At 34.9% G+C, this 26,878-nt stretch overlaps 2 protein-coding genes across 3 annotated transcripts; one reads left to right on the plus strand and one right to left on the minus strand.

The window, feature by feature from the left end:
* Positions 1–14,956: 14,956 nt before the first annotated feature.
* Positions 14,957–17,112, minus strand: LOC149400734 (nudix hydrolase 8-like). Its single transcript, XM_089613156.1, has 9 exons — positions 16,997–17,112; positions 16,678–16,919; positions 16,529–16,594; positions 16,304–16,441; positions 16,146–16,220; positions 16,006–16,056; positions 15,640–15,674; positions 15,434–15,542; positions 14,957–15,352 (listed from the first exon to the last, which is right to left on the minus strand). Exons 1-9 carry the CDS (start codon positions 17,085–17,087, stop codon positions 15,176–15,178), a joined length of 984 nt encoding a protein of 327 aa, XP_089469282.1. The 5' UTR covers positions 17,088–17,112; the 3' UTR covers positions 14,957–15,175.
* A 3,944-nt stretch (positions 17,113–21,056) lies between these two features.
* On the plus strand, positions 21,057–23,586 carry LOC149400735 (SNF1-related protein kinase regulatory subunit beta-2-like). 2 transcript variants are annotated; one of them, XR_016296283.1, is made up of 6 exons: positions 21,057–21,364; positions 21,850–22,028; positions 22,101–22,263; positions 22,719–22,984; positions 23,122–23,247; positions 23,438–23,576. XR_016296283.1 is itself a non-coding variant. In XM_089610264.1 (6 exons), the coding sequence occupies exons 2-6, from the start codon at positions 21,850–21,852 to the stop codon at positions 23,546–23,548; spliced, it is 828 nt and encodes a 275-aa protein (XP_089466390.1). In that variant the 5' UTR covers positions 21,057–21,364; the 3' UTR covers positions 23,549–23,586. The 2 variants fall into 2 exon arrangements, 1 of the variants encoding a protein (XP_089466390.1); XM_089610264.1 differs by having other exon boundaries at positions 23,139–23,247; positions 23,438–23,586.
* Positions 23,587–26,878: the final 3,292 nt, after the last annotated feature.

Here is a 26,878-nt window from a genome sequence, read left to right on the forward strand (position 1 = left end):
ACTTCAACTCACTCGAACACTTGAAAGTTTGAGATTACACATCCTTTTATTTTTCGGCTTTGTCTACAAAGAGACCTCCCACTCAAATTTTCAAGAGCATAAAGATTTTGAACATATGTCATATAGATATAGTTTTGAAAACATTTTGAAAACTTATTTGATTTGGATGACAAAATATTTTTCAAGTTTGAAAGTGAAAACAATTTTTCAAAATTCAAACTAGTTTTGTAAAAATTCAATTTCAATTAATCTTTCAAAAATCAAAACTTTTAATCTTTACACATCATGTTTATAATCATATGAAAAACATTTTTGCTCAAGAAAATTTTCTCATTAGAGTTCTATAACTCATGGTAGTGGGGTTTGAAAATCCGGATTTCTAAAAAACTGGAGTTTCAGACAGCCGCGTACCTCGGAGTAAAATCGCCATATCTGGCGGCTCCGATGTCCTTTTCAGCCGAAACCGGTGGCATTGGACAGAGAACAGACAGAGCTTTAATTTGATTCAAGAATCATTAAATTTCGATTTCTGAGCAGAGAGTTATGCCGCTTTTAATGCGGGTTTACATTCCAGCTCGAAGAAAAAGAAATAAATTAAAGCTTCGTCCTTTTAGGTGCGAAAAAGAATCGAGTGTAACGGAACGTTTTAAGATATTGTTTAAAGCTTTTATTTGTGTTTTATTAGCAGGGTAATAACATAAAATAAAAGAAATAACAACATGCATAAAACGATTCAAGTAAATAAACGAAACTAGCAAGAAAATGAAACTAGTCACAAAATTTACTCGAAAATTCTCAAACCTTTAAAACACGTTTTTCAATATAAAAAATTAAAAACTTTTAGAACTGATTCTAATGTGTTTTAACATCATCCCAAACTCATAGAAAAACAACATGGTTTTTAATTTAGAGACAAGAGCAATAAATTAAAAAAAATCTAAGATTACAATTCTAACTTGTCACAAAATTAGTAAACTTTCGAAAACGATTTTCAAGCTCATAATTTAAAAACATGCACATGCATTCCTTTGACCATAGCTCTGATACCATTTGTTGGAATCGATCTAGGGTTTGAGAAAAAGTTTAACGCTTCGTTAAGCGGCGGAATTTTAAAAATTTTCTTTTTAAGTAAAACTAGTTTTTACTAACCTAGACAAGAGCATGTGCATGTAAATAAAAACTAATATGAGCTATTAAAGTTACTAACCTTTTTGATGCTTGAACGTTGATGAGCCTTTGGAAGGTTGGCAACGTTCGTCTCCCCTCGCAGCACGTCTCTCTTTTCTTTCCTCGGGAACTCGAGCAACCACGATAGTTTCTATCACTAAATCACTCGAAAAGAAGGAATCAGTGAGTGGGCACTTTTAAACACTACGACTTAAGAACAAGTCTTGAAGTCGCAGAGCTAAACACTAGGTCGAGTGAGGACCTAGGTGCCAAGACAAGAAAAAAAAATCGAAAATAAACTAGAGAGAGAGAGAAGAGGACTTCGGCCAAGTTCTAGAGAGAGAGTCTCTCAAATCTCTTAAACTTGGATGATTGAAAATGAGAAGAATGAGGCTCCTATTTATAGGAGAGGTCTCACCTTTAATAAGGTAGTTTCCTCTTCTATAGAATATCACATATTCATTAGCAAAATAACCCTTATTTCCCATTCCTCTTAGGCGCCCAAGGCAGCCTTCTAGAAGGCTAGGATTTGTTTCCTTTTTTGTTCCTTGGCTTGCCTATTAGTCTCTTGGCCGATTCCCTTGTGCATCTAATATGCAAATTTGTTTCCCCTTTTTCTTTTGGCAAGTATCTAAATACATTTATGCACAAAATAATTTCTCTTTCTTGGGTATTATGGGCGCCCAACATGTCTAGAAAAAGGCTTCTAGAATTTTCTTCACTTGTTCAAGACAACATAAGAAAAGGCCCATTTAGAATTTTCAATAAAATTCTTATGAAATGAAATTAATTCACAAGGCCCAATGATCAAGTCATGGCCGAGTGAAACATGTCATAAAATGACCTTGTCAAAAAAATTTATTGACATTCATTTCATCATTTGTCTCAAAAGACAAAAATACCCTTTTAACTATTTTCGTTCTTGTTTTGGCTTAGCTTCCAGTTTAACTATTCCTATCGATGTGATTCGTGACAGTGACCTCATGGACCCAAATGAACAAAGCTTTAGCTAAACACTTGGACTCAAAAGTTCACAAACCTTTTCCAAGTTTAGCTTAATGCCAACTGACTCCACTAAAGAGCTGACACTGAAAATCTCTCGGTTCAAATGAATTTATTTTCTACTCAAGAATTCGACCTAATTATGATGAGCGGATCCACTGAATATTATCTATGTTTACCCTTCATGAATGTCATCAGCTAGTCGGGATTTACTAAATTACCATTTTACCCTTCTAGCTGTTATTTCCTCAACTCCTTTGTCGCTTGTGAATAAGTTAGAAACAATGTATTGACGAGGAGCTAACAAGTCACATTGTTTCATCCAAAAGAGTCAAGACTCAATTTGGACACTGGCCAGTTCATTTATTCACACTCCAAGGAACAAAGCATGAGGTGACATACATTGCATTTCAGCAATCTTGTACATGAATTCCATATCTATGAGAACTTCACAAAGTTACTCATGACAGACTCACAACTTAGTACTTCACCAATAGGCCTTGTTCGGAATCACATAGTGAGTCCGAACTTTGACTTTCTCAAATGAGAATACTAAGGTGTGAAATGGCATGTCTCATTTCAGGATTAAGGTAAGCATGATGCAATTCATACATATTGACTTCGAGACATAAGAGGTTAAATGGTTTGTTCTTATATTGTCTCTAGAAGTGCACTGGTCAATTCAGTACCTTCGGAAGATACCTAGAAGAACTATAGAGTCTCCAACTCTCAATGCCTCATAACCAGACATCATAGATTCTTCTAACAATCATACTGAGGTCAATAGTCCTTTGACCCTAAGATTGCGAATATATCGTTTTAAGCAAACTACGAAGAGTTTGTTCATGCAAATCTACATTTGTCTCTTCGTAAGTTGTTAAGTTTGTTTATGGACTAAAAGACTATGGTTTTATCATAAAGCTTCAGACAAGGAAGATTGAATGAACGTTTCAACTTTATTAATGAATGAATAGGCAATTACAAGCAAGAGTCTTCATGAGACTTTATTACATCAAATGTTCAAAATAAAGACTACAACTCTTCTTGTGGGCACCATTGACAACAGTTATACCCAACAAGAAGGGATTGACTATGAAGAAACCTTCTCGCCAGTCGCGATGCTTAAATCCATCCGCATACTCCTATCCATAGCTGCAGCTCTCGACTATGAGATCTGGCAAATGGATGTCAAGACAGCCTTTCTGAATGGCAATCTTGACGAGCGCATTTACATGGCTCAACCAGACGGTTTCATGGATAAAGGTCAAGAGACCAAGGTTTGTGAGTTGCTTAAATCCATTTATAGACTAAAGCAAGCATCTAGGTCATGGAATATTAGATTCGATGAAACTGTAAAGAGCTTCGGCTTTGAACAGTCAATAGATGAGCCTTGTGTTTACAAGTTAATACACGAAGGCAAAGTTGTGTTTCTGGTACTATATGTCGATGATATACTACTCATTGGTAATGACGTGGGTAAGTTATCTGAGGTTAAGGTCTGGCTAGCAAAGCAATTTGATATGAAGGATCTAGGAGAAGCCGCGTACATTCTGGGAATCCAAATCTTTCGAGATAGGAAAAACCGGACCCTGTCGCTCTCTCAAGCATCTTATATTGATAAGGTGATGGATCGCTTCTTGATGCAAGACTGCAAGAGGGGTCAAACACCCTTTAGGCATGGAGTTTCACTCTCTAAGGACCAGTCTCCCAAGACTGCACAAGAGATTGAAGACATGAGGAAGATTCCTTACGCCTCTGCCGTAGGAAGCCTCATGTATGCTATGCTTTGCACTAGACCTGATATATGTTTCGCCGTTGGCGTAGTTAGCCGTTTCCAATCCAACCCTGGACCCGAGCACTGGATTGTTGTTAAGCATGTTCTTAAGTATCTTCGAAGAACTAGGAACTTGATGCTTACATACTCAGGTACTGACCTGACTATGACGGGATATACCGACTCCGATTTTCAAGCGGATAAGGATTCCAGGAAATCCACTTCGGGATCTGTGTTCATCCTTAATGGTGGAGCTGTTGTGTGGAGAATTATTAAGCAATCTTGCATTGCTGACTCCACAATGAAAGCAGAATATGTGGCTGCTTGTGAAGCATCCAAAGAGGCTGTATGGCTTAGAAAGTTCCTTAAGTATTTGGAAATTGTTCCAAACGTCGACGAGCCCATGACCCTTTATTGTGATAATAGTGGGGCTGTCGCTAACTCAAAGGAACCTAGAAGCCATAAGCGCTCTAAGCATATTGAGAGGAAATACCATTTGATTCGAGAGATCGTGCAGCGCGGAGACGTGGAAGTGAAGAAGATCTCAACGGTGGACAACCTCGCAGATCCATTCACCAAGGCCCTAGCGAACAAGGTCTTCGACCAACATCGTGAGGGATTAGGCATGAAGGACTACACACACCTTCTTTGAGTCAAGTGGGAGTTTGTTGTCAATGGTGCCCACAAGAAGAGTTGTAGTCTTTATTTTGTACATTTGATGTAATAAAGTCTCATGAAGACTCTTGCTTGTAATTGCCTATCTATTCATTAATAAAGTTGAAACGTTCATTCATTCTTTCTTTGTTTGAAGCTTTATGATAAAACCTTAGTCTTTTAGTCCATAAACAAACTTAACAACTTACGAAGAGACAAATGTAGATTTGCATGAACAAACTCTTCGTAGTTTGCTTAAAACGTTATATTCGCAATCTTAGGGTCAAAGGACTATTGACCTCAGTATGATTGTTAGAAGAATCTATGATGTCTGGTTATGAGGCATTGAGAGTTGGGGACTCTATAGTTCTTCTAGGTATCTTCCGAAGATACTGAATTGACCAGTGCACTTCTAGAGACAATATAAGAACAAACCATTTAACCTCTTATGTCTCGAAGTCACTATGTATGAATTGCATCATGCTTACCTTAATCCTGAAATGAGACATGCCATTTCACACCTTAGTATTCTCATTTGAGAAAGTCAAAGTTCGGACTCACTATGTGATTCCGAACAAGGCCTATTGGTGAAGTACTAAGTTGTGAGTCTGTTATGAGTAACTTTGTGAAGTTCTCATAGATATGGAATTCATGTACAAGATTGCTGAAATGCAATGTATGTCACCTCATGCTTTGTTCCTTGGAGTGTGAATAAATGAACTGGCCAGTGTCCAAATTGAGTCCTGACTCTTTTGGATGAAACAATGTGACTTGTTAGCTCCTCGTCAATACATTGTTTCTAACTTATTCACAAGCGACAAAGGAGTTGAGGAAATAACAGCTAGAAGGGTAAAATGGTAATTTAGTAAATCCCGACTAGCTGATGACATTCATGAAGGGTAAACATAGATAATATTCAGTGGATCCGCTCATCATAATTAGGTCGAATTCTTGAGTAGAAAATAAATTCATTTGAACCGAGAGATTTTCAGTGTCAGCTCTTTAGTGGAGTCAGTTGGCATTAAGCTAAACTTGGAAAAGGTTTGTGAACTTTTGAGTCCAAGTGTTTAGCTCAAGCTTTGTTCATTTGGGTCCATGAGGTCACTGTCACGAATCACATCGATAGGAATAGTTAAACTGGAAGCTAAGTCAAAACAAGAACGAAAATTGTCGAAAGGGTATTTTTGTCTTTTGAGACATAAGGATGAAATGGATGTCAATAAATTTTGACAAGTTCATTTGATGACTTAATGTCACTCGGCCATAATATGATTAACTGGGCCTTGTGAATTAATTTCATTTCATAAGAATTTTATTGAAAATTCTTAATGGGCCTTTCTCATGTTGTCACGAACAAATGAAGAAGCTTCTAGAAGCTCCTTCTAGAGAGACTTGGGCGCCTACCCTAACAGAGAAATAGGAGAGTTTATTTTGTGCATAAATGTATTTAGATACTTGCCAAAAGAAAAAGAGGAAACAAATTTTGCATATGGGATGCATAAAGAATCGGCCATGTTGAGAGAAAAGGCAAGCCTTGAACAAAATAGGAAACAAATCAAGGCTTCTAGAAGCCGTAGCTTGGCCGAGTGTCTCAAAGGGAAAGAGAGGAATTTGGCTCATGAATATGTGATATTCTATAGAAGAGGAAACTACCTTATTGAAGGTGAGACCTCTCCTATAAATAGGAGCCTCATTTCCTCACATTTCAATCATTGATTTGAGAGACTCTCTCTCTAGAACTTTGGCCGAAAATCCTCTCTCTCTCTCTCTAGTTTATTTTCGATTTTTTCTTGTCTTGGCACCTAGGTCCTCACTCGACCTAGTGTTTAGCTCTGCGACTTCGAGACTCGTTCTTAAGTCGTAGTGTTTAAAAGTGCCCACTCACTGATTCCTTCTTTTCGAGTGATTTAGTGATAGAAACTTTCGTGGTTGCTCGAGGTGCCGAGGAAAGAAAGAGAGACGTGCTGCGAGGGGAGACGAGCGTTGCAAACTTTCCACAAGCTTCTTCAAAGTTCAAGCTTCAAGAAAGGTTAGTAAACTTCTAGCTCATATTGGTTTTTAATTACATGTACTTGCACTTGTCTAGGTTAGTAAAAACCGTTTTTACTTGTAAAAGAAAATTTTTAAAATTCCGCCGCTTACCGAAGCGTTAATTATTTTCTCAAACCCTAGATCGATTCCAACAGTCAGTACCAGACTCGTAGAGTCGGTGGTTGGGGAAAGTGGTCTTCCCCTGACAACAATAAAGACCCATCAGCAAGGTGAACAACATGTTCGACGTATGAGTTCACCACCAAAGAGAGCGGACTCAAATGTGACAAACTAGCAATCTTTTATCCACAACGGTCCTCATATGCTGCTGGGAGGAAGAGAGTACTCAAATATTCGAGGTTGGTAGTCACCTCGAGAGTACATACAGTGATGGAGATTATCTTAAAAAGCCCAATGCTCCTCGTTAGTAGCAAACTCGACGACTAGCGTCCCAGACTCGACTAGAATGAAGTACTCATTCACCACTACCACCATGGAGTTTTGGTGCACGATCTTGTTAAGGACGTCGAGCTCGGAGGCCAACTAGTGGATGTTTGGGATGCCATCAAAGGAGGAGCCGTTAGCGCCACGAGCGGCGAGCGGGGTGAGGTAGTAGTGGAGCCTCATAAGGTAGGTCCCCTCAGGTGTCTAGTGGCCCTCTAATAGTGTAGTTCAACGCCTCTCCTCCAGTGAAGATCTCGGTTGGTGTTGTAGATCTCTGCGATTGAGTGGTCTCTGATCGACTCTACACAATCGACAATCCCTCTACGAGAGAGGTGAGATTAAGGTTGACGTTCAGAGCCAAGCCGTCGACCCAAACCCTTTCGTCAATGGTCACACTCGATTTTGCTCCATAGTTCATGAAGATGGAGTTGGTTTGAGCTTCCACGAGCACTTGCACATAGCAGCCATAAACAAGAACACAAATCTATATACTGTAATCTTCATTAGGATTAGAACTAGGAATGGCAACGGGTACGGGTTTTAGCGGGTACACCATTACCATACTCGTACCCGCCAAAAAAATACCCGTTAGCCCATACCCGTTTATTTAAACGGGGCGGGTAACGGGTATATCCGCCGGGTGACGGGTGTCAAAAATATGCACCCGTTAACCCGCTTTTTTTAATAAAAAAAATTGACTCATTTATAAGAAAAAAATTGTCACTACTAAATAGGTTATATAGTAGTATAAAAGCTGAAATTATGTGTGAGAGTACGTATAAGTTATATCAAAATTCTAGGATTTTTTTTTTAAATGTTTACGGGTCGGGTATGTTATTTCCGCCACCCGACCCGTACCCGCTAAAAATGATAACGGGTATTACCTGTTAACCCATTTGAGCGGGTATCACCCAGCCCGTTTAACTCGGATACCCGACGGATTAACGGGTTTCGGATTAAACTGTCATTCCTAATTAGAACCCAACACATGCATAATTCATCATTCCATTCGTTCATAGAATATCACAGCCAAACAAGCTTGCACATTTGAAGAAAGAAGTATGTAATGTGTTTTTTTTTTTTTTTCAATTTTTTTTTAAATTAAAATGTTAACTAAGTAAATGTAAAATCGAATTTTCAAAAAATTGTCAACCATCAAAGTCAAAATAAAATATAGAGATTTGTAACTAATTAGGCCACTTTAAACATGTGATTTTAGATCTAGTCTATGTTTGATAATTTTTAGGGATATAGCCAAATAGCTTATGTGGCAATAATTAAGGTCTTATTTGCCCTTATTTATTAATAAATTCGTCACTTTCTCTCTCCTATTTTTTTCAAATAATTTTTTTTGCATCAAAACTTCAAAAATTTGTATCTTTCTCATACGAACTCGAAATTGAGTGATTTCAAATCCTACAAATTCGTGGCGTCGAGATCTTCAAAAATAGACTCATTGTGTTTGATAAAAATTATTTTTAATGCATCATATTTACATTTCCATTTATTTTTTTGATAATTTCAAAAAATTTCAGTTATTTCCATATTTAAGGTAGATTTTTCTACATCTATGGTATTAAACTTTATTTTTCATCAAACACAATGGATCTATTTTTGAAGATTTCGGCGTCACGAATCCGTAGGATTTGGAATCACTCAATTTCGAGTTCATATGAGATAGATATGGCTTTTTGAAGTTTTTATGTAAAAAAAGTGTAGGAAAAAAATAGGAGAGAGAAAATGACGAATTTATTAATAAATAAGGGTAAATAAGACATTAATTATTGCCACATAATCATGTTGGCTATTTTCCTAAAAGTTGTGAAACATAGGCTAAAAATAAATTTTATAGTTTTATTTTGGCTATTTCGGTACAATGCCATATATGAATGATATAATTCTAAAGTTTAAAGTATATGTTTTTTATTTATGGTAAATTGAAGATACAAACATAATATTTCAAATAAATAAAAAATCGAAACGTAGCATCTAGTTAACCTATGATATATATGTGTTGTGTGTGTGTTATTATTATTATTATTATTATTATAAACGACATTTGTATTCATGGCCAATCAACTATTAACAAAAATATCATTTTTCAGGAATTTTTTTTAACATACAATAATTGTCAAATTTCGACCGCTTTCCACGGAGGCAGCTCTCTCACAGGGAGTCTGTGGACATTTAAAGTCATGAAAAGAAATAAAAAGCAAGAATTAAAATAACATTTGATTCCCGGTTTAAAAAGAAGGAGAACAAGCAAAAAAAAAAAAAAAAAAAAAACAACAGTGTGATTTTTGGAGGTTCTGGAAAGGTGAAAGAAGGATGTAGAGACCGATTCACGATGTTAAGTAAAGTCCATAAACAAAGAGTGTCATTTTCAATAATTTAATTCAGTTATACAGCATCCTGAAATTGTATGGACACCCATTGGCAAATGAATATTATTTAGCAATATATTAATTATCCAAATATACTACGTCACGTGATACATTATTCACGATGTACGATTAGTTCTATTGGTGTCTTCCAATGACAGCAATTAATATCAAAGAGTGTCATTTTCAATCATTTAATTCAATTATACAGCATCCTGAAATTGTATGGACACCCATTGGCAAATGAATATTATTTAGCAATATATTAATTATCCAAATATACTACGTCACGTGATACATTATTCACGATGTACCATTAGTTCTACTGGTCTCTTCCAATGGCAGTAATTAATATCATACCAAAAAAATGTTCGATTTTTTAAAATCAGAATTCAGAAATGACGTGTTACTTAATTCAATTAAAGACAATCAATCGTCATCGATACATGTCAAATTATTTTATTTTATAATTTTTGTAGAAATTTTTTCCGAAAGAAAATAAAAAATAACAAATTTGGTCTTAATATCTTAAGTAATCAGTATCGTCATCCGCTTTATTTATTTTTTTTTAAATAACGTAAAAGCGCATGAACGTTATCAACCTAATCAACTTGTGCGTATACGATACATACCAGCATGAGTGCAACAATATACTGCCTATTCGTCTTGTAATTAAATAAAGGGTAATTTAGCAAAATAGTCAAATCAAACCTTTAACATTGCTAAATAGTCAAGGTTTTGTAAATACTAAGTAAATAGCCAGATATCATTTAAGACACTTCTACATTTACTAAAAAGCCCAGGCATTTCCCGCCCATAAGCACACGGTTTACTTAATAAAAAAAAAAAGAGGTAACGTGTAAACGAGAATCAAGGAAGTAATAACTGCAAATTAATTACTGATTATCTCTCCACCAATATTCAATCTGCCATTAAGAAAAAATCTCTGTTAATGTATCTTGATGCGTTGTAAAATGTAATTATGTTTCAGTGTTAATGTATGGGAAAAACCATTGTGAATGCGTTTAGAATTTTGGGTGTTTGGATGTTAGAATGAAAAAATAGGTGTTGGCATATTTTGCAGTAAATCTGAGTAAATATTGGGCAGTTTAAATTTTTGTCGTGTGTAAATCTTTATTTACACATATTTACACCGAGTATGTCAATCCTTGGATTTTACAACAATGTATGGTTGTTAATATCTGTAGTAAATGTGTGTAAATATTAAGTACTATTATATTTGGTTATCTGGAAGTGTTTATTTACGCATATTTACTGCATAAGTTGTCATAACCTTAACTTATTTACATATATTTAAAAAATAAATGATACAATATATTTCTGGCCGAAAATATCAGAAATAATCTATAAAAAAAAACAAATAAATTACAACTTCCACGTCCATTTAGTTCCTAAAATAAAGGGAATCATAAATTGACTAAATCATGTTCACACTTATATCAGGAAAACAATTCAAAAAATTTCGGGAAAAAATTTAAACCGAAAATTCAAATATGTAATTCAAAATTCAAACGCACATGGGCAATATTCGGAAATAAAAAAACATATTATTGGGCCACATCATCGGCATGGCTATTTACTTAGTATTTACAAAACCTTGGCTAAATAGCAAATCATAAGGTTTGATTTGGCTATTTTGCTAATTTTTTGTTAAATAAATATATTCGGAATCGGAATCGGAATCGGAATCGGAAGATGTAAGACGAAAATAAATAAAACGATAAATAAAAGGTTTTTACAAGTATCTTGCGTTCTACACTATTTTGATATAAATCACATTTGTTACCATATTTTTTTTCAGAGCAGAAAACAAGTAGAAGAACAACCAGAAAAATAGCAACAATACTTGAACATTATCGATGATCGTCAACCTCTGCATAACAAGGATCGAAATATCGTTATCGTTATCGTTTCGAAGTTCAAAATTTACTAGTAACCACTGGTATCCGAAAGGAATACCGTGAAAAGCAGAAAAGAAAAAGGAAAAATGTACCATTGAGAATATCGTTACCGTCGAGGAATACCATCAAATACCGTACTTACCGAAAGGAATGTAGTGAATAAATATTTTTAAAAAATTCATACATGACATATGATAAAAATGGAAAAAATCTACAATAATAGCTCAACAAAAATCCAACGCAAACTTAATGACATAGTTCAATACAAAGTACAAAATCAAAATAATGATGATATTCATGTTAAAAATCAACTAATTATACATAAAATTTCATATTCTACAACTAATTTAATAAAAAAAAAAGTCAAAAGCACATTCAAATCTAAATCTTATTTTCTAATATAATAAAAAAAATTTAAAAAAATTGGATACAAACTCCAATTAAAGTTTAAACACAATAATGAAGTTAGAAACTAAGAATTTGAACTAAATCATAAAAAACTAACGACAAATTTTGTGGAGAACACTAAATATCATCAGATTTTAAGAATTGTCGGTATTTGACCACTTACCGGTAAGTTTACATCGGAATACATGAAAATTTACCTAAAGACAACCGGAAAGTAGACGGTTTTGTACATACCGGTACCGAGACTTTGAAAAAAACGGTTTCCGTCCATTTTCCCCGGAATTTCAAACCTTACTGCAAAGTAGAGTTAGAAACGACAGCATTGTTTGAAAACGATAACTTTATCATTATTAGTTAATTTCAAGTCCCCAAATGTATTTTTAAGCAAGTTAGAGCATTTCCAATGAAAAACTCCAAAACTCTATAAATAGAATTATAGTTCTCCAATGGTTAAAACTCTATATTTTGTGTAATTTTGACATCAGATGAATTTGGTGTAACACTGTTCATTTAAGCATTATTATAATCTAATTAATTCATAATTCATTATTAAAAACATATATTTTAGTTAATATAAGTTTAATAATTATTTTTTAATTGTTTAGAGCTTATTATTTCATTCAAAACAACTTAAATAATTTAGTGTGCTAATTTTTTTATGTAATTAATTTAATTAATAATATGCAATTTTTATATTTATGTTTTTTTAATGGTGTATTATTTATACCCAAGAATAATATTGTACTATCTATGTTATGAAGTTTATTAATTTTTAAATTTTTTATAATTATATTTTAAAAGAATCTATTATTAATTTATACTAAATATTACACATAATTAATAAATAAAATATAATATAATTACATTATTATATATAATTAGACATATATTTAGTGTTGAAGTCAGAAAGATCAAATCAGTCACGAGAGATCGATTTAATATTTCTAAAGTGGACCTCAAATTCTCACGTCATAGGTATTCTAATTCAAAGATAAGCGACTAAAACTAGAGAAACACGAACAAGCGAAAAGGATGATTTTATTGAGACAATACGAATAATATGTGAGAGAAATGTAGCAAAAAGTAACGTACCTTCACTTTATTATTGTGCGCTATTTATAGAACAAAAGAACGTAATTTAAAAATGCGATCCTAAAAACGTGGATGACATGTAGATAACTGTTGTTTCTTTAGATCGCCCACTCGCCTCATATGTCTTTCCTCTTCTTGTGGGCTGAGTCATCAGTCACTTGACTTGAACGAGCTTGCTTTTTGACTCTTTCTTATTCTTTGGCTGTGTCTCTATCTTTCTCTCTTCGCGGGCTTCCTCTACTCGCTGGCCCATCCCGAATAGGCATTTCTTGTGAAAACCTAATTGGGCCGTACGAAGCCCAGTCTTAATTTTGGAAATTAATCCGTCCCCTACAATTAGCAACTAATAAAATTAAGAAATTTAATCTAAAAGCATATTCTAAGAGTATTCTCTTTAGTGTAAAGTTTAGTATTTTACCATTGGAGTAAAATAAAAAATTGATGTAAAAGTTACATTATATTTGGTGTGAAAATTACACTAAGTATGATATTAGCATTGGAGATGCTTTTAGAGCAACTCCAATGCAAGTTGTCAATGTTGATGTGGGATAGAAAAGTGACATCGAGGGCCCCACTATAAAACGAGCATCAGTACCCTCATTTGTTATCGATGCTCAAATATTTTTAACCATTTAACAATGAATAATAATACATAAATAAAATAATAAATTACAAAGGGAGCCTATATTGAGCAACTAAAAAGGTTACCTACCATTAGAGCAGTGACGGATCTAGGTGGGGGCCAGGGTGGGCCAATGCCCCCCCTCAATTTTTGAAAATTATTTTTTTAACCCCAAATTTTTATACTTTTTTATAATTTTACCCCTAAATTTTACTAATAATTATGTTTTTGACCCAAATTTGTAAGTTTTTTTTTCAATAATGCCCCTCCTAAAAAATATTTCTCAAATTTGCCCCCCCTTGATTGAAATCCTGGCTCCGTCACTGATTAGAGTATTTTCTTTGTCAAAAGTTGTTAATAATGACGTGGATGAACATTTAATAAAAGTATATTCTTAGAGTGGGATGTGTCAAAATGAGCACCTCTTAACACCTCTTAACAGTGGAGTGAGAAGTAACACTTTTAGTGTAGTCGTGTAAGTATTGCTCTAACCCATACTAATTTTTACATCAAATTGGTGTAAAATTTGGTGTGATGATTAATATCACACCAAATTTAGTGTGGGATTGTTCACGTACACTAATTCGATGCAACAAAATTTTAATTAATTGTAAATTCATCCCCCAAAAAATAATAATTTATAATTTTGATCATAATTTAAATAATTTATAATAATAAATTACATATCATTAATTAAAAAAGAGAGTAAATTAGATAACATTAATAAAGTACATAACACTAATTAAACACAATACATACTAAATAAAATACCACACCAATTATACTCAATACAAATTAACATCATAGAAAAAAATAAAATACAAGTGCATGCATCAAATAAGAATAATATATTGAAATGGAGTCAAACGAGGATGTAAGATTTCAACAATTTATTGATTGAAATAGACAAATCAAAGATAAAGATGCTCACATATCCCTTCGTAATGGGCTAATTGATCATTTATAGGAGGAGTATTAATGGTATAGAGCTACGAGTTCAACGTTTTTTGTGTGTTTTTATTTTATTTTGTATGTAGTCTTTATTTTGTAATTTAATTTATGTTGAGTATTTTACCAATAAAATGCAATTTTTTTGTAATCTTTAACCTAATGTTATCCCAAAATATGTTTTTTTTTTCAAGAAGATTTTTTTAATTAATTTGTGATAGTAAATAATATTTAATATTATTATAAATTAATTTGATATTGTTTGATGTACAAAAACAATATAACATTTGATAAGATTATTATTGGCATAACAAATTAATAGATGAGTTAACATGCCGTTGATATGAAGTAATATTAAAAATAGAAAAAAAAGAATTTTTTTTTTAATGTTGGAATCGGTGTTGTTGATTAGAAATGAAAATATTGTTTTGATGTGACAATTACACTAAATTTAATGTAAAAAATTATATCAATGGGTTGAAAATGTTCTAAAAACATTTCATAAGCACGTATATCTATACTCTATAGCCACCAAATATCACAGTATGATTTATTTACATTGTATGCTATTCATCAATATATTTTCTTTATATAAATTTATTCTATAGAATTATGCTCATCATGGGTGTCATGACTCATGATACTGTAATTCATATACGTACATAGAATACTTCCAAATTCTTTAATTTGTTGCTCTTTATATTCAATCACATTTTTAGGATAATAGAGTTTAACACGTGTGGTACAAGTAGGTCAATTTACTGTCAAGTTTTGAGGCCATTTGGTATCCAATATATGATCCACAGTAACGATCCTCGTGAGCTGCCATGCAAATCTCAAAGACCTTCTTTGACATTGTGTCGTCTTCATAAAAGGGTTGCTCTATAAATTCATCAACACCCATCCACTAAAAAAAAAAAAAAATCAAGGTATCATGATCATAAGCTTAAAGATGATAAATATATTTAATTATATAAATAATGTATACCCTGGCATCTTGAATTTCTTTCTCATCTATAGTGATCTCATATGACAACGGCTTCAACATGCAAACAAAGAGCAGGTCCGAATTCTCGAAGGCCAATTGGTGGGCATGTCTTCAGATTTGAAATTCCATTAACATTGTAAGTTAATTAAACCAAAGACTGATATAAGCAAAAAGAATAAGCTCTTTTTTTTTTTTTTTTTTTTTACCTGAAAGCCACTATATGAAGGAATTGTGTGTCAATCTGTTGAATATCCAAAAGTAAAAAAGACTAGTTAGAGCTGTCAACATTGGATCATTGATTCATTATAATGTGTGAAACCATGGTCAAATGGTTACTTAGTCGCAAAGTCGGAGATCTGTTTCTTTTTCTTGTTCAGTTAGGCTATCATAGGTGTTTAGAGAGTTTGATATAGCAAGTGAAATGTTAGTATTTGTAAAACCGTCTTGTTCGTTAGTTTCTTGCGCAGGAAGTCATCTTCTCATCTATAATTTAAATAGGGACTGTTTCATTAAATTCTACACAATTTTTCTTCTATGAAAATTAAGATAATGAGTGTTAATAATTTTCTTACACCAGTTTCCTCTTTCACTTCCCTTGTAGCTCCACAGAATATATCTTCCGACTGAAAAAAAAAACAGTTAAATAAAGAAGAAATATTATTCTCTTGTAGATACATTTTTTTTTTTTACATCGTGTTGAAAAATTGCTCGCCTTGTCGATATAGCCGGTGGGCAGCTTCCAAACACTGGAGCAACTACACGGACACTTTTCTTTAACGACAAGAACCTATTTTTTAAAAATTAAATTAAATTCAAGATTAATTGATAATCAACTTTTAATTAAGCTCTTTCTCGAGTAACATAACGTACCTCTCTTTTACCGTTAATCACGAACGAACAGACTCCTATATGGTGCGAAGGGCTGCCCGGAAGCAAGCAGAGACTCTCCGGTATCCAATATGTCAACATCACGTATCCAGATTCGGCATGGTGGTAATTAAAACCCTCCTGAAAAAGAATAAAAAAAAATCAACAATTTATAATAAAAGCGCATTAAATTATAATCTTTCTTTGACGATGCTAGTTTTATCATACTTGAATTGCGATTGGGACAAGCTCAGCTTGGTCTCGCAGTATTTTGAGCCACACTCCTTTCTTGCCCTGCAATTTTTCACATGAACTTTGGACTCATCACAAATCAACTTCTTTAAAAATTGTATTTTTATTTTATTTATTTGTTAGACCTTCAACTTCCAATTGGACAGGGAAGCCCTAAGAGCGGACACGAAAGCGTTCGAACTCATAGGCAACCTCTCTGGATTGACCACAACTCCGTTGTAATCGTCGTTCCAAGCGGCGAGTAATTCTGGGGTAGTCGAGGTTTCTGGAGTCATCACATAGACACCTTTTCTCTTCACAATCTTTTGAGAAGGGAACGGAGACGGAAATATCTCATTTCTCGAGAAAATATCCACCTTCGAAAACCCTGAAAAAAGAAGAGAGTTTTAATATTTGTGCTTTGCTATATAAATAATTTTATATTATTTTTTTCTAAAAACTCACCCTTATTAGGAAATTGATGGTTGTGATTATGCTTTTTCCGAGGAAGTGAAGCGGTTAGCGACCATTGCGAGCCTCCGATTGCCCTTGTCATTATATTAAAGGTTAACTGTCAAAAGTTAATTTCAGGCTTGAGTCGTACGTATATTTTGCTGGTTATTTATAGCCGTTCGAGAATGAGAATGTTCTTCAAATTGATATGTACCCAAAAGAGCTTGTGAAAGTCTTTGTAGAGAATAGAATTCTTATTAAAAAGAAATATAGAGATACAAATATGCGTGTTCTTCATGTGTTGGCACAATAATTCTATTTTTTTTTTTTAACTATCAACTAGCTTATCAAAACAGATACTAATTGGTATGAGAGGACAAGGAAAAAGCTGATATATTTCTCACTACAGTGCTTATTGATATGTTGATGCGAAATAATGAGAGAATAGTATCTTTAATCCTGGTATTTCGTGGGGTTCTCATCAACTTGTTGAGTACTTTAGTCATACTCATAGGTACTTGGGAATATTTTGAAATCTTATAATTCCATGCTCTATTATTTATCATATTCCCAAAAAGAGGATTTTCTTTTATTTGTATCGTCATGGATTTGTGGTTTTCTAGCTGGATAGTTGAGCGTTTATTCATTATTTTTTTTCATCCGAAAATCAATTGTCATTTTCTTTTTGACGTGTTTTCTTTAGGAATTTGATTTTGTCTAAACTGGGAAGAATCCCAATAGATGGTATTAGCAACTATTAAGAAACATTGGAAGAAGAAGCACATCTGATTACGGTTAGAATAAATCAGTGCATTGCCTTGTGCCGATTTAGTCGAACAATTCTTTGATGCCATGATGGCCTATATGACCAGTTGCTAAACTTTCGTGGCTCAAATTGGAATAATAAGATATATACATATATATATATATATATATATATATATATATATATATACACACATATATATTCCAAACAGTAGTCCATTAATACCTAGCCCCAGCTAACAAAAAGGTTCCGAACAACGGTCTGAACTTTCCTTGCGTTACAAAATGAAGCCGCTTCATTTTTTTTATCAGGAAGTCTCACATCGACTGAAGAATGTATCCTTCGTGCTCCTTATACAAGTCATGAGTTACTCCTCCTATTGTCAATTGGTTTTAAGATGAAACTCATTGATACTTTAACATGGTATCAGAGCCAAACCCATTCTCAATGTTGGGCCACCCGTTTCTACAAATTTCACGCACCAGTTGTTCAATCTTGGGCATGAGTGAGGTGTATCAAGAAGTCCCACATCGATTGGGAATGTAACATTTGTGCTCCTTATAAAGATCATGGGTTACTCTTATTGTCAATTGGTTTTAAGATGGAACCCCACGATACTTTAACATTTCTCGATCTCAGAACCCAAACAAACTTAACAGAAATAAATTACTTATACGTAATCAACTCGTACAAAGGAGAAGGAGGCCAAAACAGACAGACCATCAACTCATATTTGACGAAGCTAAGTAGTTAATATGCAAAGAAAAAAATTAGAGGGGATTGATTTATAAACTTTTAAGGTATAAAAATAAAAACTAAAAACTAAAAAATAGCAAAAAGTGGGAAAAAAAAATACCGGTGCTAAGTTTTTATCCTATAGTGCCTTGTTGTCTTGCAATAATTAAATGCTTCAAGTTTAAGAGCCAAAAACAGCTCCCAAAGCTCTGGCTTTAAGATGGAACCCCACGATACTTTAACATTTCTCGATCTCAGAACCCAAACAAACTTAATAGAAATAAATTACTTATACGTAATCAACTCGTACAAAGGAGAAGGAGGCCAAAACAGACAGACCATCAACTCATATTTGACGAAGCCAATAAGTTAATATGCAAAGAAAAAAATTAGAGGGGATTGATTTATAAACTTTTAGGGTATAAAAATAAAAATAAAAACTAAAAAATAGCAAAAAGTGGGAAAAAAAAAATACCGGTGCTAAGTTGTTATCCCATAGTGCCTTGTTGTCTTGCAATAATTAAATGCTTCAAGTTTAAGAGCCAAAAAAAATACCGGTGCTAAGTTGTTATCCCAAAGCTCTGGCTCATGAGACGAATAAAAACTATAAAGCTACACCACATCTAGCACAACTAACCATCTGCAGCAACTCCGTCTTTGAACACCGCATTCATGTTTATCTTGACAACTCCTCGATCAAGTTTGTGCACCTCCGCTGGTATGGCCAAGGAATGAAAAGTATGTAAGCATGATTTAATAGATCCCTAATTATGCAAATCAAGAATCCTAATATTGCACGGAGATTGTATAATAACTAAGATCTTTAAACTAGATGATTTTTACGGAGAAATAAAGATCAAGAAAACATACCATGATCCTAGACGAGAGCAACGGCGAAAATGATTGATTTCCGGAGGTGTGTTTCTCCCTTCAGGCTTGATGAGCTTTCTTTGATAGAGATGAAAACCTATCTAATAGGTTGAGAGAAAATCAATCTCTAAGGTTTCATTTATAGATCTTAGAAATTTATCAATATTTTAATTAATTAATTACTAGGATTTAATAGTACAAAAAATGAATATATTTATATATTGTATAATACAATGTGAAGTGTGACATTAAGGGAAAAATAGAAGAAAATGTGTGAAGTGTGAGTGTGAACATAAACTTATGAAATAAAAGGTTGCAAAACTAAAGTCCCGCATTGCTAAAGTAATACTCCAACACATGTTTCATTTTAGTATAAAACGCAAAGACATCGTTGAGAGTGACTAGGTTATTCATAGCCTTTAGGCTATGATAGTTATAAGCCCTTGTAACATCATTGTATTGGGACGAAGAGAATAATTTAAAATGATTTGAAAGTTCACTCTAGAAGAAAGTTTAGAACGTTTACAATCATCTTTCGGGCTGAAACACCGAAAGCCCCTCTGCGAGATTCAAATCACTCTTTGCGGTCACATTGCTGGCTATAGGAGACCTTTGTTCACTGCTTCGACGATTCTTCGCCGGCGGCAAGGGACGGTTGTTCTTATTCGATTGCCTTTTTGCTCTCATCCTAGTCTCTCTACCCATGTGCTTTTTACCAAAAAAAAAATAGTTCCTTTTCAATATATAAATAATTAAATATCTACATAATGCTATGTCTTTTCTTTTTTCTTTCTCTTTTGTGCATCACCTAAATACAAAGGGAAACTTGATAAACCAAGCATTGTGTGACACACCATTTGAGAATAAAACCATATTTTGGTAGTCTTAGGAAAACCAAGCATTTTTAGTGATGAAAAGTCATAAATGCCCTTACTTATTTTCTTCCTTCATAAGAGTACATGAGTTCCCAATTAAATCAGTTTAACAAAATAGAAAAAAAAAGGGGAGCAAAACCCACACCCACGCACGGCGAACCCACGGCAAACCCCCACGCACGAATGGGTAAGTTTCGATCCCTAATTCGACGATATTTTGTAAGAGATTTGTTTGATTTCCTGAAAAAAAGAGTTTGGGTTCGTCATGTGGGATCCAGGAAAAAGTTCGAATTTGTTGTCTGTAATTTCAAACTTTATAGCTGTTATTTTGATTGCATTTCGAAGCTTACGATGCTCACGCCCTAATTCCTTTAAACTCAAATTTGTTGGGCCTTCTATGTAGTTAACCAGTTGAGAGAAGAAAAATGAGTAAGTTTCGATCCCTAATTCGATGATATTTTGTAAGAGAGTTGTTTGATTTCCTGAAAAAAGGAGTTTGGGTTCGTCATGTTGGGTTCAGGAAAAAGTTCGAACACTACTACAAATACAGTTTTTCGGTGCGGATAACTTTTGGGTGCGACTTTTCGCACCTAAAAGTCGCACCAAAATTACTTTCGGGTGCGACTTTTCGCACCCAAAAGTCACTGAAGTAACCAAAAAATTTCGCTAATTATTTTTACATTTGGGTGCGAAAAGTCGCACCCAAAAGTTCATCATACCTTTGGGTGCGACAAAGTCGCACCCAAAAGTCCAAAACATTTCGTCTAAAAAATTAGCGGGATTTTGTTCCCTCTCTTATTTCACTTCTAAAATTTCACTTCTAAATCTTGCGAAAAGAAAAGAAATAAAGAAAAGAAAGAAGAGAGAAAGGGAAAGAGAGAGACCGAGAGAAGGAGAGAGAGAGCCGAGAGAAGGAGAGATAGGAAGAGAGCGAGGGAGTGAGCGACGGGGGTGAGCTCACGGAGGAGGAGGAAGCTCGACCAACAGCAAGCCATCGAGACCCGAAACCATCTCGAGCGCGCGCGTCTAAGCCGAGAAGACGAGGACGCCTTGAGCCGCCGAGGACGCCGGACCGAGAGGAGACGCCGGAAAACGAGGCTGAGAGCACCGGAGGGTTGATTCACAACCATAAAGGTGAGGATTTGTTTCCCCCAAATTTGAATCCGAGATTATGCTTGTGATGAAAATTTGGAGTTTCCTTATCTGGATTGGATTCGATTAGATTGGATATGGTTTGGATTTTTTTGTTCTACTTGCCGCTTTCTTTTTTAGCCTGTTGATTTGATGCCCTGTAGACGTTTGATTAAAGCTCACAGAGAGGAATTATTTTTGGTGTGTTTGTTTGCTGTACTGTATTAGGAACTTAGGGATAGTATAATTATAGCTTTGCTTTGGCGAATTAGTTTCTTGATTGATTTTTGAAGTGTGAGCAAACGAAAGGGAATCGAGTTTCGGGCTCGGTTCATTATATGATATACTGCAACGCTAGATGTAAAGTGGCTGAGAAATCATTAGGTTACGTACACGTGCGATTCATGGTTTGTTATTCCTATTTTCGAGACTGATGATCGTATTGGTTATGTTCTCATAGCACAGTTTTGGTATTTTTTTTTCCTCAGATGCCTGTAGTACCACTACAAAGGCCCGATGAGATTCACATCCCGAATCCGTCGTGGATGCAAACTAGTTCGGGGTTTGAGGACACATCCAGTGAACAAGGAATTCCAACGATGATCACGTGGAGTTATGGAGGCAAGGACGTTGCTGTCGAGGGATCATGGGATAATTGGAAGACAAGGTTCGTTGAAACATATAATAACTATATATGATATGGTCTGGTATCTGATTGGCTAATGCTTTCCGTTTTCAGAGTTCCCCTTCAGAGATCGGGCAAAGATTTCACGATCATGAAGGTTCTGCCATCGGGAGTGTATCAGTACAGATTTATCGTCGATGGCCATGGGAGGTACGCCCCGGACTTTCCCTGCACACAGGACGACGCTGGAAATTCGTACAACATTCTAGACTTGCAGGTGAGTCTCTTCTCTTCCTGGCCTTTGACATTAATGGCCTGTTGTTCGACGATTCCCTCTTTGGATATGGTTGAACATTAAGAACATTGCTAGGCTCTCAACTATTGATTAGTTATTCCAGGTGTTATCTCTTCATGTTACCAAGTGGTAAATAAATAGGGAATGTACCTCTATTGTTAGACTCGTAACTTTATCAGGAGGGGAAAGGTAGTCATTTTATCAACTTATGACAATTTTTCTTTTTCTTTTTCTTTTTACGACGGGTCATTTAAAGTATGCGAGAAAGAGTCCTTCAGTTGCTATGTTGTTTTACTTAGTAGTGGTTCACCTTTTCAAATAGCGAACCGAGTTTCATCAAGAAAATTATCAATATGTGCTCTTTAACCACCACGGTATCTAGACTTAGCCTTGATTACCCCCTAATGGACGGTTCTAAAAACCTTATGAGGTTGCAGGATTATGTTCCGGAGGACATAGAGAGCATATCGGGGTTCGAAGCGCCGCAGTCGTCGGAGTCGAGCTACAACAACGTGGCGTTGGGGACGGAGGACTTTGCGAAGGAGCCGTCGGTGGTGCCGCCGCACCTGCAGATGACGGTGCTGAACGTGCCGGCGGCGACGTCGTCGTCGAGGCCCCAGCACGTGGTCCTCAACCACCTCTACATGCACAAGGGCAAAGCCGGCGTCCTCGCTCTCGGCTCCACCCACCGCTTCCTCGCCAAGTACGTCACTGTCGTCCTCTACAAATCCTAATCTCGGATTCAAATTTGAAAAGAAAAAAAAAGAGCTCGCTATCGTTATATGGTATCATAATTGACCGAATTGTTTTTGAGTTTTTTCTTTCTTTCTTTTCCTTCAGTTTATTGGAGCTGCCAGTTCATCGCTCGTGCGTCGACTGATGGAAAAAATCCCAGAAATAGTTGCCGTGGAGCCCATCGCAGACGAAGAGACGGGATTGGAGCTTAACGAAGAGAACATAGAGAAGGTAACGTTTCACACTCGCAACTTCTTTATCCTGATTGCTTGTTTAGGATTGTAACTGAAACGAATATAGGATTCAGTGTGAAGTCATTCGCTGTAATTCTCCTAGGCATAGGCTTATTCATTTGCTATGAAAAAAAAAGACACGGTAATAAGTTGATAAGTTTTGTTGGTGGCGGTGATAATGATTTCAGGTACTAGAAGAAATAAGGCCGTACCTGGTGGCGACGGCAGGAGGGTCTCTGGAGCTGGAAGGGATTGAGGAGCCAATTGTCAAAATCCGTTTATTGAGACCAATCGCTTGAACTTGTGAATTGCTATAACAATTTTTTTATTCTGTGTATTATGGGTATAATTTTTATTTTTCAATTAAGCAATTCAATATAACAAGTTTCATTCAGCCTTTTATTTTTAATTGCTTATAACAGGTTTCATTAAATTAAATCAAGTAATGTCATTTAATTGCTTTTTATTTTATAAATAAATTAAGAATCAAAGTCACTTTCAAATCAGATGACAACTAAATCACAGTTAACAATTACATTTTTCAAAGATTTAAAGTCACTTTATAATAGAGCGACGTCTAAAGTACTATTTTTTCCCCAAAACTGACTATCGGGTGCGACTTTTGACTATCGGGTGCGACTTTGTCGCACCCAATGCTCTTTTACCCGCCTTTTCAATGGATTTTTATGACATTTTAGGTGCGATTCTAGGTGCGAAAAGTCGCACCTAAATGTCGCACCCGAAAGTCATGACTTTTGGGTGCGACTTCTCGCACCCAAGGCCTTTAGGTGCGGACTTTCAGGTGCGGAAAAGTCGCACCCAAAGGTATCTTTGGGTGCGGAAATTGACTTTTGGGTGCGAAAAAAGTCGCACCCAAAGATCTTTTTTGTACTAGTGGAATTTGTTGTCTGTAATTTCGAACTTTATAACTGTTATTTCGATTTCATTTCGAACTTTTTAACTTGTACATATTTGACTCCTAATGTATACTTTTTAACTTCTTAACAGGTTCAAACGTTAATATATGTTGTTTATTTGATGGTACTTGGGTGAACAAAGGTACAAAATGGGAATATACTAATGAATCGCGATTCGAACTGCGTGCACTCGCGAAAGACATATATCGGGCGGAGCTATTAATCGCTATGTACGAAGCTTTTTGTGTCGATGAGTCGTTATACGATTTGAAAGTTGAAGCTGCGTATGTTTGGGCTGGAAGACTCTGAAATCTATTACGTAATGGATTTCAGAGTTTTCAGTTATTTTATGTAATGGATTTAAGAGTTTTCAGTTATTTTATGTAATAGATTTCAGATTTTTCAGTTATTTTATGTAATGGATTTCAGAGTTTTAAGTTATTTTATGTAATGGATTTCAGACATTTCAGGTTATTCAAGTGTTGAATTTCAGACATTTCAGTTATTTTTTGTAAATGATTTCAGAGTTTTGAGTTAGTTTATGTGTTTGATTTCAGACATTTCAGGTTATTCATGTGTTGGATCTCAGACATTTCAGGTTATTCATGTAATGTATTTCAGAGGTTTCAGTTATTTTATGTAATGGATTTCAGAGTTTTAAGTTATTTTATGTAATGGATTTCAGACATTTCAGTTATTTTTTGTAATGGATTTCAGACATTACAGTTATTTTTTGTAATGGATTTCAGACATTTCAGTTAGTTTATGTGTTTGATTTAAGACATTTCAGGTTATTCATGTGTTGGATTTCAGACATTTCAGGTTATTCATGTGTTGAATTTCAGACATTTCAGTTATTTTTTGTAATGGATTTCAGAGGTTTCAGTATACATTACAAACCCAAATTTCATCCAAAAAACTAGTCTCCAAAACTACCAAAGTAATTATCAGTAAACATTAGAAGGCATAATGAGAGGAGGCATTGGTCTTCCAGCCCAAACATACGCAGCTTCAAGTTTCAAATCGTTTAACGACTCATCGACACAAAAAGCTTCGTACATAGCGATTAATAGCTCCGCCTGAGATATGTCTTTCGCGAGTGCACGCAGTTCGAATCGCGATTCATTAGTATATTCCCATTTGGTACCTTTGTTCACCCAAGTACCATCAAATAAACAACATATATTAACGTTTGAACCTATTAAGAAGTTAAAAAGTATACATTAGAAATCAAATCTGTACAAGTTAAAAAGTTCGAAATGAAATCGAAATAACAGCTATAAAGTTCGAAATGCAGACAACAAATTCGAACTTTTTCCTGAACCCAACATGACGAACCCAAACTCCTTTTTTTTTTTTTTTTTTTTTTTTTTCAGTTCAGGAAATCAAACAACTCTCTTACACAATATCATCGAATTAGGGATCGAAACTTACCCATTTTTCTTCTCTCAACATGTTAACTACATAGAAGGCCCAACAAATTTGAGTTTAAAGGAATTAGGGCGTGGGCATCGTAAGCTTCGAAATGCAATCGAAATAACAGCTATAAAGTTCGAAATTACAGACAACAAATTCGAACTTTTTCCTGGATCCCACATGACGAACCCAAACTCTTTTTTTCAGGAAATCAAACAAATCTCTTACAAAATATTATCGAATTAGGGATCAAAACTTACCCATTCGTGCGTGGGGGTTTGCCGTGCGTGGGGTTTGCCGTGGGTTCGCCGTGCGTGGGTGTGAGTTTTGTTCCTTTTTTTTTTCTATTTTGTTAAACTGTTATAATTGGGAACTCATGTACTCTGATGAAGGAAGAAAATAAGTAAGGGCATTTATGACTTTTCATCACTAAAAATGCTTGGTTTTCCTAAGACTATCAAAATATGGTTTTATTTTCAAATGGTATGTCACACAATGCTTGGTTTATCAAGTTTCCCAATACAAATACTTTCGGTTTGTGAGACATTTCAACAAACAAGAAGGTCAATATGTCAAACTTAGTATGATTAAACACTAGAAGAATAAAACTCAAAGTGCAAAAATCAAAATTCATCAGCTTATTGATCATTTCCTCTTTCATCTCTTTCCTCTTTTCTTCTACAAGTAGTTCGAAGTGACAAATTGACTTATTGGCCTATTCATTTGAGAGATCTAGGTCCAATATATTTTTCATATATCTAAGAGTCAAGGATGTTAAAACTTAGAAGAGAACAAAATCGAATTTAGTAAAAACAATAATCACAGCCCTTTTAAGAAATCAGGCACATATAGTGCACAAAGAGAATTGTACATAGTTTGAAGTGAGGGCGGAGGACATGGGACGTAGACTAGAGTTTGACGACCTCTGGGAAGGTGTTGACGGAAATGGAGATAAAGTAAGAGAGAAAGAGCGTCAGTGAGAGACTAAGATGGAGTGCGAGAAAGAAAGAGAGACTTACCATTCTTATTACTCCCGTGAGAGTCGACGTCAAGGTAACGATAAGATTGCGGCGTGGTGATTGGCGATGGGTGCAATAGGACAGCACCACGGTGGCTGGAGAAGTTGCTATGGTGGGTTTCGAGTGCAATCTTAATTTTTTTTAACTATATCTTTTGCCTTAAAATGGAGTTTGTTAAAATATACTACGGTCGCCCTTTATAAGAGGTATATTAGACTCCATTCGAATATAAAAATGAAATGATTAGCTTCAAATCTAATACGATTAATATAAAAAC

The sequence above is a fragment of the Urtica dioica genome, chromosome 4, assembly GCF_054948205.1.
Source record: "Urtica dioica subsp. dioica isolate 48M chromosome 4, U.dioica_male_clone48M_v1_H2, whole genome shotgun sequence".
Lineage (NCBI taxonomy): Eukaryota > Viridiplantae > Streptophyta > Magnoliopsida > Rosales > Urticaceae > Urtica > Urtica dioica.

What these genes read in the sequence shown, in the direction of transcription:
- LOC149400734 (XM_089613156.1), bottom strand. Translation starts at nt 17,087, where the DNA reads ATGACAAGGGCAATCGGAGGCTCGCAATGGTCGCTAACCGCTTCACTT. An exon ending in TGATTAACGGTAAAAGAGAG is followed by an intron (nt 16,221 to 16,303) that starts GTACGTTATGTT and finishes TTTAAAAAATAG; the next exon opens with GTTCTTGTCGTTAAAGAAAA. An exon ending in CCACCGGCTATATCGACAAG is followed by an intron (nt 16,057 to 16,145) that starts GCGAGCAATTTT and finishes TTTTTTTTTCAG; the next exon opens with TCGGAAGATATATTCTGTGG.
- LOC149400735 (XM_089610264.1), top strand. Translation starts at nt 21,850, where the DNA reads ATGCCTGTAGTACCACTACAAAGGCCCGATGAGATTCACATCCCGAAT. An exon ending in ACCCACCGCTTCCTCGCCAA is followed by an intron (nt 22,985 to 23,138) that starts GTACGTCACTGT and finishes TGGAGCTGCCAG; the next exon opens with TTCATCGCTCGTGCGTCGAC. An exon ending in ACGAAGAGAACATAGAGAAG is followed by an intron (nt 23,248 to 23,437) that starts GTAACGTTTCAC and finishes TAATGATTTCAG; the next exon opens with GTACTAGAAGAAATAAGGCC.